At 38.8% G+C, this 14,314-nt stretch overlaps 1 protein-coding gene across 2 annotated transcripts in view; it reads right to left on the reverse strand.

Annotated features, from left to right (window-relative positions):
* LOC109913516 (uridine-cytidine kinase 2) overlaps window positions 1-14,314 on the reverse strand; it is a 33,956-nt gene that overhangs the window by 4,528 nt on the left and 15,114 nt on the right. For both annotated transcript variants that reach the window (XM_020513040.2, XM_048601845.1), the window contains exons 5-6: window positions 9,682-9,779; window positions 1,870-1,918 (exon numbers count right to left, since the gene is read on the reverse strand). In XM_020513040.2, the coding sequence (XP_020368629.1) occupies window positions 1,870-1,918; window positions 9,682-9,779 (147 nt within the window). The remainder of the gene's footprint in view (window positions 1-1,869; window positions 1,919-9,681; window positions 9,780-14,314) is intronic.

Here is a 14,314-nt window from a genome sequence, read left to right on the forward strand (position 1 = left end):
TGAAGTTCACAGTATTTCAGTTTTTTTAAACTGGAGTAAAAACAAAATTCCTGGAAAAGCCCAACAGGTCTGGCAGCATCTGTGAAGGAAAAAACAGAGTTAACGTTTCAGGTCTGGTGACCCTTCCTCAGAACACCGGACTCAAAATGTTAACTGTTTTTTCCTTCACAGATGCTGCCAGACCTGCTGGGCTTTTCCAGGAATTTTGTTTTTGTTCCTGATTTACAGCATTTGCAGTTCTTTCGGTTTTTATACTGGAGTCCTTGTTTCACCAGGAGTTTAGGTATTGAATTCCTTCATTTGCATACGATGAAGGACAGCATTAAGAACAAGTATTTTAACAAGGATCTGGACAGCAATACATTTTTTTTAAAAATCAGGAGATATTTGCAGAGGACACCCAACATGTATTACTGAAGCTGCTGCATTAAATAACTGGAATTATTGAATTTTCCAATAACTACATTTTGGACTACTTTACCAATTCTAAGTTTGAAAAATCTAATTTGCTCAACATGGCATTATTTCCTATTGTGCAATGTTATGAAGTTGTTCAGGCGTTGTAAAAGTAGGACCCCGTCTTCTTTGTATATGAAGTGAATAACATCCATCTAGGTGGGTTTCTCAATCTGCTGCTTGCATCTAACTAAAATTTATTACATAGGGTGCTGTTGGTAGGCAAGGACACAAGGAAGTGTCAAGTAGTTCAGTTCTTTAACATTATTTAAGTTGTAAACTTGTGGATTTAAACAATCAAAGTATTCTTTATTCAGCAAGTTGTAAAGCACTGTTAAGTTTTTTTAAAATTAATTTAAGCATCCAATCAAGTCAGAATTGTTTGCCAGAATCAACTGCATCTACTGCTGCACTGAACTCTCAGCATATACTGCAAAATAAAATGAAGCAGCTCAGAAACAATAGGCAGGATTTTGTATTTTGGTTGATGTCAAATGTCAGGGGGAAAGACAAGACTTGAACTTATGCTATTCCTGGAGTAAAGGCCTGACAAGTTGTTGCCTGAATTGACCAATAGGTGGCCCCCAGAGGGCAAGGTCAGCATCCACTGAAGGCGGTTGAAGGTGGAGTCTCCACACAGCCAACCAGCAGCTGTATAACTGGCAAGCTAGGTAGTAATGGTGATGTTAGGGGCCCTCACAGTCTTCCTGGAGTCTTGACCTCAGTTTGCAGACAGGATAAGGCCTTGAAGCCAAAGCAGTCAGCAGGCAGACTGGAAGATTCATCAACCTCTCTGATATTTGACTTTAAACCTAAACAAGCTGCCCACCACTTACAAGAAGGTAAGCTATTGAAGTTGCAAGATACTAAAGGGAACATATAATATCATTTCTCCTGATGTTCATTGGTTGAGGTATCTAGGATTAGGTGATATAGAAGTAAATTAGTGTGTTCATTTGATGTTCCAAGGAATGCTATTTCAGGTTTCCAACAGTGCATCCGTGGATAGACAGGTTCTCCAGTACAACCTTAAAAGATGATGTATCATATGGCTCTGCATACTAATCCAAGAGTATAAGTTGAATATACGTTAGTCTCCTTCCCAGATTCCTTTCTCCCATTAATGTAACATCAGCACATACCACTACCATAGGTTAATGACCTGAACACTTCTAATTCCCTTAAGATGCCTCTCCTAAAATACTAATACAGGGTATGATTGAAATCAGTGTCATAAGTTCAAAACCGATCAGTAAGCTGAATTGATCGGAGATACACGAAAACAAAATAATAAGGTGCATATCACATTAACTGATCTCAGCCAACAGATAGCAGTGAACTATGAAACTGTTACTCTGCTTCAAGGAAGAGGGAATGTATAAACGTTGTAATAAGCAATGTGAAGCTCCATACCCATGTTTTCTGCTCCTCTTGGAATGATGACGTCTGCATACTTTTTAGTCTGTTTTGAAAAAATAATGTTTACTTGGTGAAGTATCACAACATCACAATAGGTTAAATAGGGCGGATCCCCAAGTTTATACACATAGGTGCACGCACTACGATGGATGAAATAAAAGTAAAAGGGAGATTAAGACCATCCTTAATTATTAAGCGAGCAACTGCACATTGGGAATGATATGAAAATGGAGATTTAGACAGAAGAATCCAATGGTTGCTGCTTTTACTGAAACTGTTTACCACAATCTGTAAATCAATGTTTCATCAAATGAAACATTATTTGCTGCTATTCTATCTACTTTAAAAATTTTTAAATGAAGTATTATTAATTAATTACACAGGTTACTTGGACACGACAGAAACCCCTTTAAATTTTTTTTTAAAAAACATACTTTTCAAAACATCACTCTTGAATACATACAGTTTTATAGTAGAATTACAGCATGTCATAAACATCTTTGAATAAATAAAACTCTTATAAATCATTGTACTCAAGTTTTTACCTATTTTTCTTTTTACAGTTACATAAAATTGACAGCTCAGAAACAGGTCAATTGGCCCAACTGATCTATCTGAGTATGGGTGCCACAAGAGCCCCCTTCCACCCCATAATATAGCTTCCCTCTCCTTTCTTCCTCAATTCTGCTGTGTTGTCAGCTGTAGCTCAGCTGGTAGCTTTCTCGCTTCTGAATCACAGGCTTTAGATTCACGTCACTGGCCTGGCTTGGGCACAGAAATTAAGGCTGACATGTCAACGTAAAACAGGAGGGAGTGCTGCACGGTCAGAGATGCCACCTTTTATATAGGTGTTGAACTGAGGGCTCATCTGTTTGGATGGAAGCAGGAGATCCCATGGAAGAAAAAACACAGCAAGAGTCTTGGCCAATATTCATCTTGTAATCAACATATCAATGTCTAGTTATCATCACACTGCTGTCCTGTGCACATAGGTTACTGCATCATCTACATCGCTAAAGTGGCTTTGCTTTCCAAAATACGTCAATGCTTGTAAATGCTTTGAGACCTCCAGAGCTCATGAAAATTGCTATATTGCAAGTCTTTCCTTTCTCTCTCTCTCTCATGCACTTAACTTTCCTTGAAATGCATCTACAAATGTACAAAAACAAACGGTAATGCATTTTAAAAGCAAAGATAAAGCTTAGTCTTTAAAACAAAATGTTGTTTAACCATTAAATAACTGAAATAACCACACTGGCAAAAAACTTTTCATATTTTATTCATTTTCAATTTGACAGTTTGTAGGTGTTAGTTACATTCCAATCCTGTGCAAACTACAATATATTTTCAACGTGACTAAAAAAACCAAACACAGGATTTGAGCAGAATTTAGTCCAGCTTTAGTGAACAGGACTTCCATGAAACAAAAACTATTCAGAAGTTGTGTTTAATTCACACCATGTGATTTCAAGACATGGCTGAAGTCACTAGGTACTGCAAAAGGCTGGATAACATTCCAACAGTAGTACTGAAGACATGTGCTCCAGAATTAGCGTTGTCCCAAGTTAAGCTGTTCCAGTACTCTACAGCAATGGCATCATCTGACAATGTGGAAAATTGTCCAGGTCTATCCTATACTTACAATGTACGAGAAATCCAACTTGGCCAATTACAGCCCTATCAGTATACTTGTTGCTTACAGTCATAGAGTCATACGGCCATACAACACAGAAAAGGCACGGGGGAGGCAATGGCCTAGTGGTATTATCACTGGAATGTTAATCCAGAGACCCAGATAACATTCTGAGGATCCGGGTTCTAATCCCGCCACGGCAGATGGTGGAATTTGAATTCAGTAAATAGCTGGAATTAACAGTCTAATGATGACTGTGAATCCATTGCCAATTGTTGGAAAAATCCATCTGGTTCACTAATGTACTTTAAGGAAGGAAACTGCCATCCTTACCTGGTCTGGCCTACATGTGACTCCAGACCCACGGTAATGTGGTTGACTCTTAACTGCCCTCTGGTCAATTATGGATGAGTAATAAATGCTGCCTAGCCAGCAATGCCTTCATCCCATGAATAAAAAAAAAAAAAAAAAAAAAAAAAAAAGGACCCTTCAGTCCAAACAGTCCATGCCGACCAAAATCCCAAACTTAATAGTGCTTAATAGCACCATCTGACCTACTCACTGTTGCTGTTTGGGTGCTGCTAGGGCAATGTGGCTCCTGATTTCATGACAGCCTTGGTCAAAATGTGGATGAGAAAAGCGCTGAACTGAAGGAGGTGAGGCAAGAGCGACTTCCCTTGTTACCATGGTCACATTTGACTGAGTATGACCCCCAAGAAGCCCTAGCAAAACTGCAGCCAATGTGAATCAGAGAAATCTCTCCATTGGTTGGAGTCACATCTAGTGAAAAGGAAGATTGTTGTCAGAGGTCAATCATCTGTGTCTCAGGACATCACTGCAGGGGTTCCTCAAAGTAGTATTCCAGGCCCAAATATCTTCAGCTGGTTTGTCAAGGATCTTCTCAACATCAAAAAGCCAGAAATCGGAACACAGTCATGATCACTGCACAACGCTCAGCACCTTTCACAACTCCTCAGACACTGAAGCAGGTTGTTTTCATACAAAACAAGATATGGGTAACATCCAGGCTTCAGCTGATAAGTGGTAGGTAACGTCTGTGGCATACTAGTGGCAGGAAATTTCCATCTCCATCAAGAGAGAATCTAAAAATTGCCCCTTGACATTCAATAGCATTACCAGCACTGACTCCTCCGCTATCAACTTCGTGGGTTTACCATTGACCAGAAACTCAACTGGACTCACCATATAAATACAGTGACTACAAGAGCAGGTCAGAGGCTAGGAATGCTATGGCTACTGTCTTCTTAATGCCTGTCCACGATCTACAAGGAACACGTCAGGAGTATCATGAAAAACTCTCCAACTATCAATAAAGGTACAGCTCCAGCAACAGTCAAGAAGCTCAATATTATCCAAGAAAGAACAACCAGTTTGATTGGTATGCCCGCCATCACCTTCAACGCCGATGCACGTTGGCAGCTGGATCAACCTTCCACAAGATGTACTCACCAAGGCTCCAACATCAACTTCCAAATCTATGACCTCTATCACTTAGGATGACACCAACAGTAGATGCACAGGAACACCACCAGCTACAAATTCCTCTCCAATTCACTCATCATCCTGACCTGGAACTACACTGCCATTCCTTCGCTGAAACTGGATCAAATCCTGGAACTCCGTCCCTAACACTACTATGAATTCCTATACGAAGGACTGCAGGTATTCAAGAAGGCAGCTCATCACCACATTGTCCTGTGCAACTCGTACTGGGCAATAATAACTGCCTAGCCAGTGACATCCACATTCCCTTGAAATGAAGGAAAAATAAATCATTGCCCATATTGAACTCTGTCTGAGTGTCACTGAACTCATCACATCATTCTTCACCAGATCTCTCAGCTTTGCTATTTTTATTCTTAAATGGAGTTGTGTTAAAGGGCATAACTATCATCCCTCCTTTGGGCAAGTACTTAAATGCATTTTGCATTTTTTTTTTTTTTTTTTTAAAAGCAGGAACTAGTAGAAGGACACATTCATAAAACATCATAGAATTTTAAAAAAAATTGAATTCACTTTTGTAAATGAAAATAAGCATATTCCCTAATTTTACAAACATGCTTCGATGATTTAAAACAGAATAGCCACAAGCCACTATTTTAATCCAATAAGAAACTTACTCATTAGTTAGAATGTTATATCACAATGACGAGTAGTTGAGGTAAATAACATAGATCCATTTGGGGAAACTAGGTAAGTACACAAGGGAGAAAGGAATAGCAGGAAATGGCAATAAAGGATACAGCTGAAGTAAAGAGAGTCGGAGGAGCCTATGTGGAACATAAATATTGAATTGTGTGTTGCTGAACTGTAAATTCTATTATCAGTCTGGAGACAGTCATATCACATTTCAATTAGAGCTCCCACAGCTGGCACAAGGAGAGACCATCAATTCAAACTATTCTAAAGAAAGTGAAATCCCATAAGAATACTGTCTGGTTATGTTATTGGGAGTAGTTCCCAAATTGAGAATCATTAGCTTTGAGGTGTTTAAGGAGTTTGCAGCATCATGAAAAGAGGCTCAGTGAGCTGAGTTGGCAGGATGAGGGGTTTGTGATGCAGACTGATGCCAACAGCATGGGTTCAATTCCCACACTGGCTGAGTTAACCAACCTTTCCCTCACTTGAGATGTGGTGACCCTCAGGTTAAACCACCACAAACGACAGGGCGTCCCTATGGTCCGACAGGGCTATGGAGACTTTACTTTCGTAAAAAGTCAAGTCTTCCTTTCACTAGTAGGATGTCAGTTGATTTGGCAGGGGCATTGGAAGCATAGAAAGCATAAAGAATATATAAAAAAATATAATGTAACTATTGTAAAGACTACCTTTTTATTTTTCTGTTTTTGACTGTGGGTTGAAATGGAAAAAAGAACTGTTTAAAAACAAGTGATTGTTGAAGGATCACTGATCTTTTTAGAAGTACTCAGTATACAAGTTGTTTAATTAGCTGCTTGCTCAAGTAGTAGCGGAAGCCGAGTTTGCAGACAAGCTGGAGCCAAGGGTTGTGAATGAATAAAGCTTTGGTTGGCAGCAAGTAGCTGATTAACCAATTACTGCTGCCAGACCATTGATGACAAAGGCCTTCTACCTGCCAAGAACTATGCGATTGGCTCCCAGTTAGCCAAACAGCTAGGGGGTGTTTGAATATCTTGGCAGAAACCATTGAACCCTTTGAGAAGGGTCTTGCTGTGCAGTGAAAAGCACCTCAAGCCTGAAGATAGCCCGTTTTTCTTCCTCCACAGTTGCTGCTATGGATCTTAACTAGTAATGTGTGTGGACGAGCCACTCTGTACCTTCTACAAGCAAGTAGAAAGTAAGTATCTTGAGAAGGAGAATCAGGGAGCAGCACATCCTTACACCCAAGAAGGGCATCTCATCAAACCCTCTAAATCAATGAACTGCCTTCCCAGTATTTTCCTTCAACCATAACACTAATGTTTTTATCACTGTATGTACATGTCCAGAGATAGTTCATAAAGAAATTAGTGTTCAGTAGTAGTTAGTATTGACAGTTCATTGTTTATGTGCAACTAGAATCTATTTATTTGTAACAAAGTCATTCTTGTTAAATAAAGAAACCTTGGTCTGTGCTTTATGTCAACCTTGGTCTAAAACAAGTAAACTGTGGATTTCCACATTCTTTCCAAGTGACTTAGGGAATAGCAGGTCTTGATTTTCAGTGCACTACTCCAATGAGATGCATTATGTTAAATAAAATCGACTGAGTTCAGTTACTCAAGGTAATCAGTTCAATGAATAAAACTATAAACTTAGAAATGGCACATAAAATTGAGATGTAGCGGTCACACCCGATATCCATACATCATATATACAGTGCTACTGGGGTGGGATCATTTAGAAAGAGTGCGAAAGAGATAGAAGATAAAAGGAGAGATATCAAAATACGGTGGTGATTAAAGAAGTGAATTAGAAATTAGTTATTGGCAACAAACAAAGTAAACCACACAGCAGCTATGCACTAACTATCTGAGCTGTATGGATAGGAGGGTCCAAATTTCAAGTCAGTGTGGATAGCAGTAAAATGTTGCATTTCCAATCACGGAAAAAAAAACGAGTTGTGTATGAATAGAAATGGATGAAAAGTCTTCAGGAATGCAAAGTGGGGAAAGAAAAAAGTCCAGGAAAGAAAATCAACAGAACAGATAAACCGGCAAAACCATGGGCAAATTGTCCACCTAGTTTTGGCAGCATTCCAAAAATATTGAAGCTGACATATTTTACCACAGTATTTAGAAAAGTATGTATGAAGTCAGGAATATATTGAAAACCAAGGTGGAAAATAAATGGAGCATTTCATAAACTTAAAAATTATTTTCATCTAAACAAACAAAAGGGCAAAGTTTTTTTTTCTTGAAACAGCAACTGGTCATGGAATTTCTGTGTATTACCCGTTCATTGTCAGGTGGTCCACCACCAGTCAGGTGGTGATCACGCAGACAAAGACAGGCAGATAAAATTTTTTAAAAATATTTCCGTAAGTATTTGTGCACAGGAAGGTTTCTGAAGGGAACATTCATTGAACTTATGAACACTAGCTTACTGATTTGAAAGTATTGTTTAATGTAAAGTAGGAAGAATAACCAGAAACCAATTAAGAATTGGAGCAGTAAACAGTAGAGTGCTTCAAGATCCTGTATTTATACAATTTGAGTATGACGGTGGAGACTTTCTCCAGTATTACAACAATGTTTGATGGCATCAAGCAATAATGTGAAGAAAATGCTTTCAGGTGCAAACTTATTGGTTTGACAGCAAGTGCACATACCAAATGTCCTTTATCAGTTATGAAAAAGGATGAGGATTGGGCTATTTAAGCAGTCAACCCAAGCTTGTTATCAACCAAATATTTTTTAAATCAACCAGGCTAACTGCTAGACATTTCTCAAGGGCACCAGGTTACAAAAAACAACAGGTTTTTCCCAACCCTCTAGAAAATTGTTACTGCCACAGCCACATCTACAAAACTACATGCAAATTTGGCCACTCAAACTATTTTGAACAGGGTTCAGAAAAAGACTAGCAAGCGAGACTTGGAACCTGGGGATGCAGTTTTAAATGGATGACAGGTTACAAGCCAATTTTTCAAACAAGTGCAGTTAAATAATTGTGCTCAGAGTAATAGAACACAAAACTGAAAACAAATCAGAACAGGGTCATGAAATATTTTCTTAACTCTTTCTGCCACAGCAGTTGGTATGGAACATTGTGAAAATATATTTTAAGAAATATATTTAAAGATATAGCATCTCAGATATTCAGACCATGGAAGTGTCATGAATGCACCTCAAGGCTGGGTAATATTGATTTGATTACATGGAAGCTATTGAATATATCTGAACAAGCCAATGGATTTAAGAGAATGTTTGAGATATTTATTTTCATCTACAAGAAGATTAAATGAAAAGGTGATTAGAAGTCAAAGCAACTGCACTACCTGGAAGGAAAATGATTTGTTGTGTCAAATAATCCTGAATCAAAATGATTCAGTCAAATTAAACCCACTTGGCTTGCCTGGGGCCCAGAGTTGTTAACACCTCACTCACTGCCCATCAAATCATCATACAGATATTGGTCAACAATGCAAGAGAATTACAACTCATTTTCAAAGCTACACGGAGGTTCATGTTTCTTCACTGTCAAATTCCTGCTGCTATTAAACCGCAAGGCTAATCATAGCCAGGTTTAGCAGCCAATGTGTGTGAAACTATTGAATTAGGACTGACAGTACGTCTAAAGATAGCATAAATATATTAAATATTTCCCACCCCGTAGCTATGGTGACTTGATTCTTATAAAAACAACAAAATTATTTTACACTGTGTCAAACTATTTCAATGACTTCTAGGTCCATTTAATCGAACAGATGCACAAATTATATCTTTACAGAATTCCTCCAAAATCATATTTAAAAAGCATATTTCACTGACAAACCTCATCTCCTACTTCAGTAAATTATTTACTTCTCAGTCATGACAGCTTCAGCAACAGAAATTAAACATATGACCAATAAAAGCCACAAGGTAACCAAACAGGACTCTTCCATATTGGGATGTGAAAAAAGGGAAATTGGAGCACCCATTGTTGAAAGTGTGAGCTACATATTACATTGATGACCCTGTTATACTTACTGGGAGACAGAATTCTTCAAAAGCTGGCTTGACAAATGTTATATACTGTGTTAAAATTTGTTCCAGGTCCCGTTGCCTTTCACTGATGTCTCTTAATACTGAAACAAACAAAGAGACTTCTTACTGCAGAGTTGCAAACTGAGAATTTACAGAAAAATTAATGTCAAAAATCAGCCCTTTTACAACAAAAATATTTCGCTCAGTAGTTATTCATGTTCTCATTTATTATCCCCAAGATATGAATGCCTGCAACTGCTTCAATCTGCGAGCAATATAAATAACTAATTGCTTTAAACAATGCTTGGTGATTTAATGTAGAAGATCAATATGCATCCATCTAAGAAGGTGCATGCAGGTTCCATAATGTAGTCCAGCTGAGACCACTGCGTCTGACGTTTGAAATTCAGACTATAGGAGCACATAATCTCAGACAGTTCATTGAAGGAAATCTTGCGTGGGTCAAGAAATAATAACCAACCATACCATATGAAAAAAAAAACCCAATATTTGACACTCTCATTTCCAATGTATTCAATTACAGAAGCCTACCCCTAAAATATCAACATGCTTTGAAACAGAATCAGCAGTTCTGCCACATGACTACTCCATTTTCTGTTCTTTCAGCATTGAAGTCAATATGCAAGTGTAAATCTGAACCTTTCAATAAATAGTATTTTGCAAATGAGCCATTTGATTTAGCAAACCACGAGACAAACACATACTGACACCCTGAGACTTTAATAAAATATTGCATGATGTCATTTTGGCAAGTTCAATTTTTAAACTACAGTAAAGGAGCATCACAAACAGAATTCTTTAGAACAGAAAACAATATTTTCATGCCTCCAGGAACATGATGAATCAAGACAAATATTGTTTAAAAAGGCAACAGTGGATTGTTGAAACTTAGATGAAAAAACAGCAAAAACTTCATAAAATTGAAAATTGTATAGGCTGTGCATCAGAGACTTTCACATTACTTCAGAACTTATATCTATAACAGGTCTAAAAATGCAACTTCCTCATCTATGGCTGCTTAAGAATGTGATCATGTCTTAAATTCTCTTTGCAACTATACTTCAAAGCTCAAAATCCACTCACCGTTCGATATACAGTCATATCTCGCATCCTTCACGCCTTATTACACTTTGAGTAAGTTTTTGTCTCTAGTTTTACTGTATACAATAAAATATTGTCACCTTCACCAGGATGTTGCCTGGCTTGGAGCATTGTAGCTGTGGAAAACAGGCTGGATAAGCTCAGGTTGTTTTCTTTAAAGCAAGGAAGGCTGAGGGAGGACTGGATTGAGATATATAAGATTATGAGGGGTGTGGACAAGGTGAATAGGAAGCAGCTTGTTCTCCTCAGTTGAGGCATAATTTTAGAGAAGATTTCATAGATTCCCTACAGTGGGGACGCAGGCCATCCAGCCCATAGAGTCCACAGCATCCCTCTGAAGAGCATCCCACCCTATCCCCATAACCCTGCATTTCCCATGGCCAATCCATCTAACCTGCACATCTTTGGACTGTGGGAGAAAACCACAGCACCAGAGGAAAGCCACACAGACACAGGGAGAATGCGCAAACTCCACACAGACAGACAGTCACCCGAAGCTGGAATCGAACCCTGGTCCCTGGTGCTGTAAGGCAGCAGCGCTAACCACTGAGCCACTGTGATGCTGTGAGGAACAGTTTTTTTTTCCATATTGAGGGTAGTGAGAGTCAGAATGCACTGCCTGGGAGTGTAGTATAGGCAGGAAACCTCAAACTTTTAAAAAATGGTATGTGGATGAGCACTTGAAATGGCATAGCTTTCAAGGCTGTGGACCAAGTACTGGAATGTGGAATTAGCATAGATAGGTTGGCGCAGACTCAATGGACTGAAGGGCCCCTTTATATGCTGTATGACTAATAATCCAAATTTGGAAGCCAAATAAAAGTGCATTTCAAAGCCTTGTAAAAAGGGTCAAAGCTCCACAGCAAACCTCCGTAGATGCATGGGTTCTGGATTGATGGTGTACCGCCAAGGAGATGCGTTAGCAGCTGGATCCTGCACAATGCCTTCTCCACAGTGAAAGCTATCAGGTGTGCGACATTCGTCCAACCTATTGTCTTACTGAAGAGGCTGCGGTGGTTAATCACCCATTAAGTTCTACTGTGTAACTCTGGAACTAATTGCAGGACACGACTGTACGTTATTATGCAAGTTGCGGGAACAATAGGTAGAATAGATTTAAGATTCTTTTCCCCAAAAAAAAAAGTAGATAAAACAAAAATTGTACTCACTCTTTCCGTACTTTTTGCAAATACAGCACACCATGGTTACTTTAATTTGTGTGGGATTTTGAATTACCTAAGCCTCTCTGACATCTCATCATTGTAAATTCTGACCCATTGATTGATCATTTAGACATGGCAATTCTACGTACATCAGCAACTTATAGGCTCCTGTGAGATTGGGCAGTTTATGATGACGCTGAACAAAGTTTAAATATTTTAAAGGCTACACTTACTGACACCAAGGAGCATGCACATTGCAATGCTTCTTGTTGAAGATGGTACTTTCGGTTTAATCTCATGGATATGGTACACGCAAACACAGTAGTCAGTAGATTGACTTTCAAAACCTCCATTTCCTGCCAGCCTCCAGCCAAATCAGTGGAAATTAGCAAATTTGCTTCCTCGGTGAATCGGAATCAAGTTTCATTACTCCTAATTTTATAGGCAAAAATGTACAAAGTCAGCCTTTATGGCTTTCATTGATTTGCAATACACAAAGTACTACTCCTGATGTGAGAAGCAATAAGGCAAAAGTATTCAGGATTTTGCTTAAAGTGGGCAATAACTTTGTTCCAACAGCAGCTATTTATTTTGTAATTTCTTTTTAAGAAAACTCTTTACCATCATCGGGCTTTATTGAAGATACAGAAGAGATTGTAAAACCCAAATACATTATGGGCTTCACAAAAGATCATTTACGGTAACTGTGCAGAAAAACAATTTCAGATTGGGTCCTCAGCTTATATTAAGTTAGTCACTTTTAGCCATGATAACAATTAGTGTAACTGAATTTGCCAACGAAACATGGTCACCTAGTGAAAACATCCATAGGAGTTACCATCCAAAAAGAATAAAATGAGAAGATTCAACTGAAAAGCAATCTGAAAAATTGGGCAAAGGCAAGAACTTCTAAATAGGCAGGACATTCCTTCTGGATGAAGGAGAAAGTCTGTAACATTTCCCCTCCCTCAAGGTGGTCAGGTATGCAGAAAAGAAGCAAATGCAATTCAACCCAGAGATGTGTGAGGTGATGCGTTTGGTGATGCTAAACAAGGCAAAGGAATACACTATAAACTGGAAGATACCAGGATGAGCAGAGGAAGTGACTCCTTGGATTGCATGTCCCCAGATCCCTTGAGGTAGGAGGATAGGCCAATAAGTGGACAACAAGATATCTGAAATACTTCCCATTTTTCAGTTGAGGCATAGAAAGCAATGAATTAAGTAAAATTAAGCCGCCACTTGTGTTGTGATCATCTCAGGACACATAACAAGGATGGAATTGCAGTAGAGAGGCTACAGAGGAGGTTTCTGAGAATGTTGCCAGGAGTGAAAAATTGCACCCAAGAGGAAAGATTGTACAGACTGGGGTTACTTCCTTGAAACTGAAGAAGGTGAGAGGATTTTTGATTGAGGTATACAAGATTGAGACTGGCCTGGATAGAATGGAAGAGCTTATTTCCCTTCGCAAAGAGGTCAGTGTTTAGGGGTATAGATTTAAAGTAATTGGTAGAAAGATTAGAGGGACAGGAAGAAAAAGTTTCTCTCATCCAGAGGGTGGTAGTGGTCTGCAACTTTTGGGTTGAAAAATGGACATTAAAAAAAATGGGCAAACATTAAGTTTAATCTAAAACAAATTCAAATTTAAAAAGATTTCTTGGACTTCAGGCGCAAATTCATAACCCCTAGGGTATGCACCAAGCACTGGAAAATGGGCTTAGGTTAAGTGCTTTGTTTCTTGGGACTCACAGACACAATTAGCAGAGTGTCTGCCTTCTATGCCACAATATTTTTCAACATTTCTTCAATTCTAGGCATCCCTTCTCTCTCTCTAATTACAGTTTTGCAGCCAATGGTTTCAAAATGGTAATGACCTGCAAAGCATTTTGAATCATTTGGAGCTGACTGTAGTCATACATGGCACATAGGAAGATGGTTGCTGTTGGGAGGTCAGTCATCTTAGCTCCAGGACATCTCTACAGTAACTCCTCAGGATAGGGTCCTAAGCTCAACCATCTTCAGCTGCTTCATCAATGACTTTCCCTCCATCATAAGGTCAGAAGTGGGTATGTTCGCTGATGATTGTGCAATATTCAGCACCATTTACAACTCCTCAGACACTGAAGCAGTCCACATTCAAATGCAACAAGATCTGGACAACATCCAGGCTTGGACTGACATGTGGCAAGTAACATCCATGCAACACAAATACCAAGCAACAACCATGTCCAATAACAGACAATCTAAACACTGTCTTTTGACATTCAATGGTGACACTTTACCAAAATCCTGGGTGTTACCACTGACCAGAAACTCAACTGGGCTCACCACATAAACACAACAGCTGAAAA

This window comes from Rhincodon typus, chromosome 10, assembly GCF_021869965.1.
Source record: "Rhincodon typus isolate 14 chromosome 10, sRhiTyp1.1, whole genome shotgun sequence".
In the NCBI taxonomy this organism is placed as follows: domain Eukaryota; kingdom Metazoa; phylum Chordata; class Chondrichthyes; order Orectolobiformes; family Rhincodontidae; genus Rhincodon; species Rhincodon typus.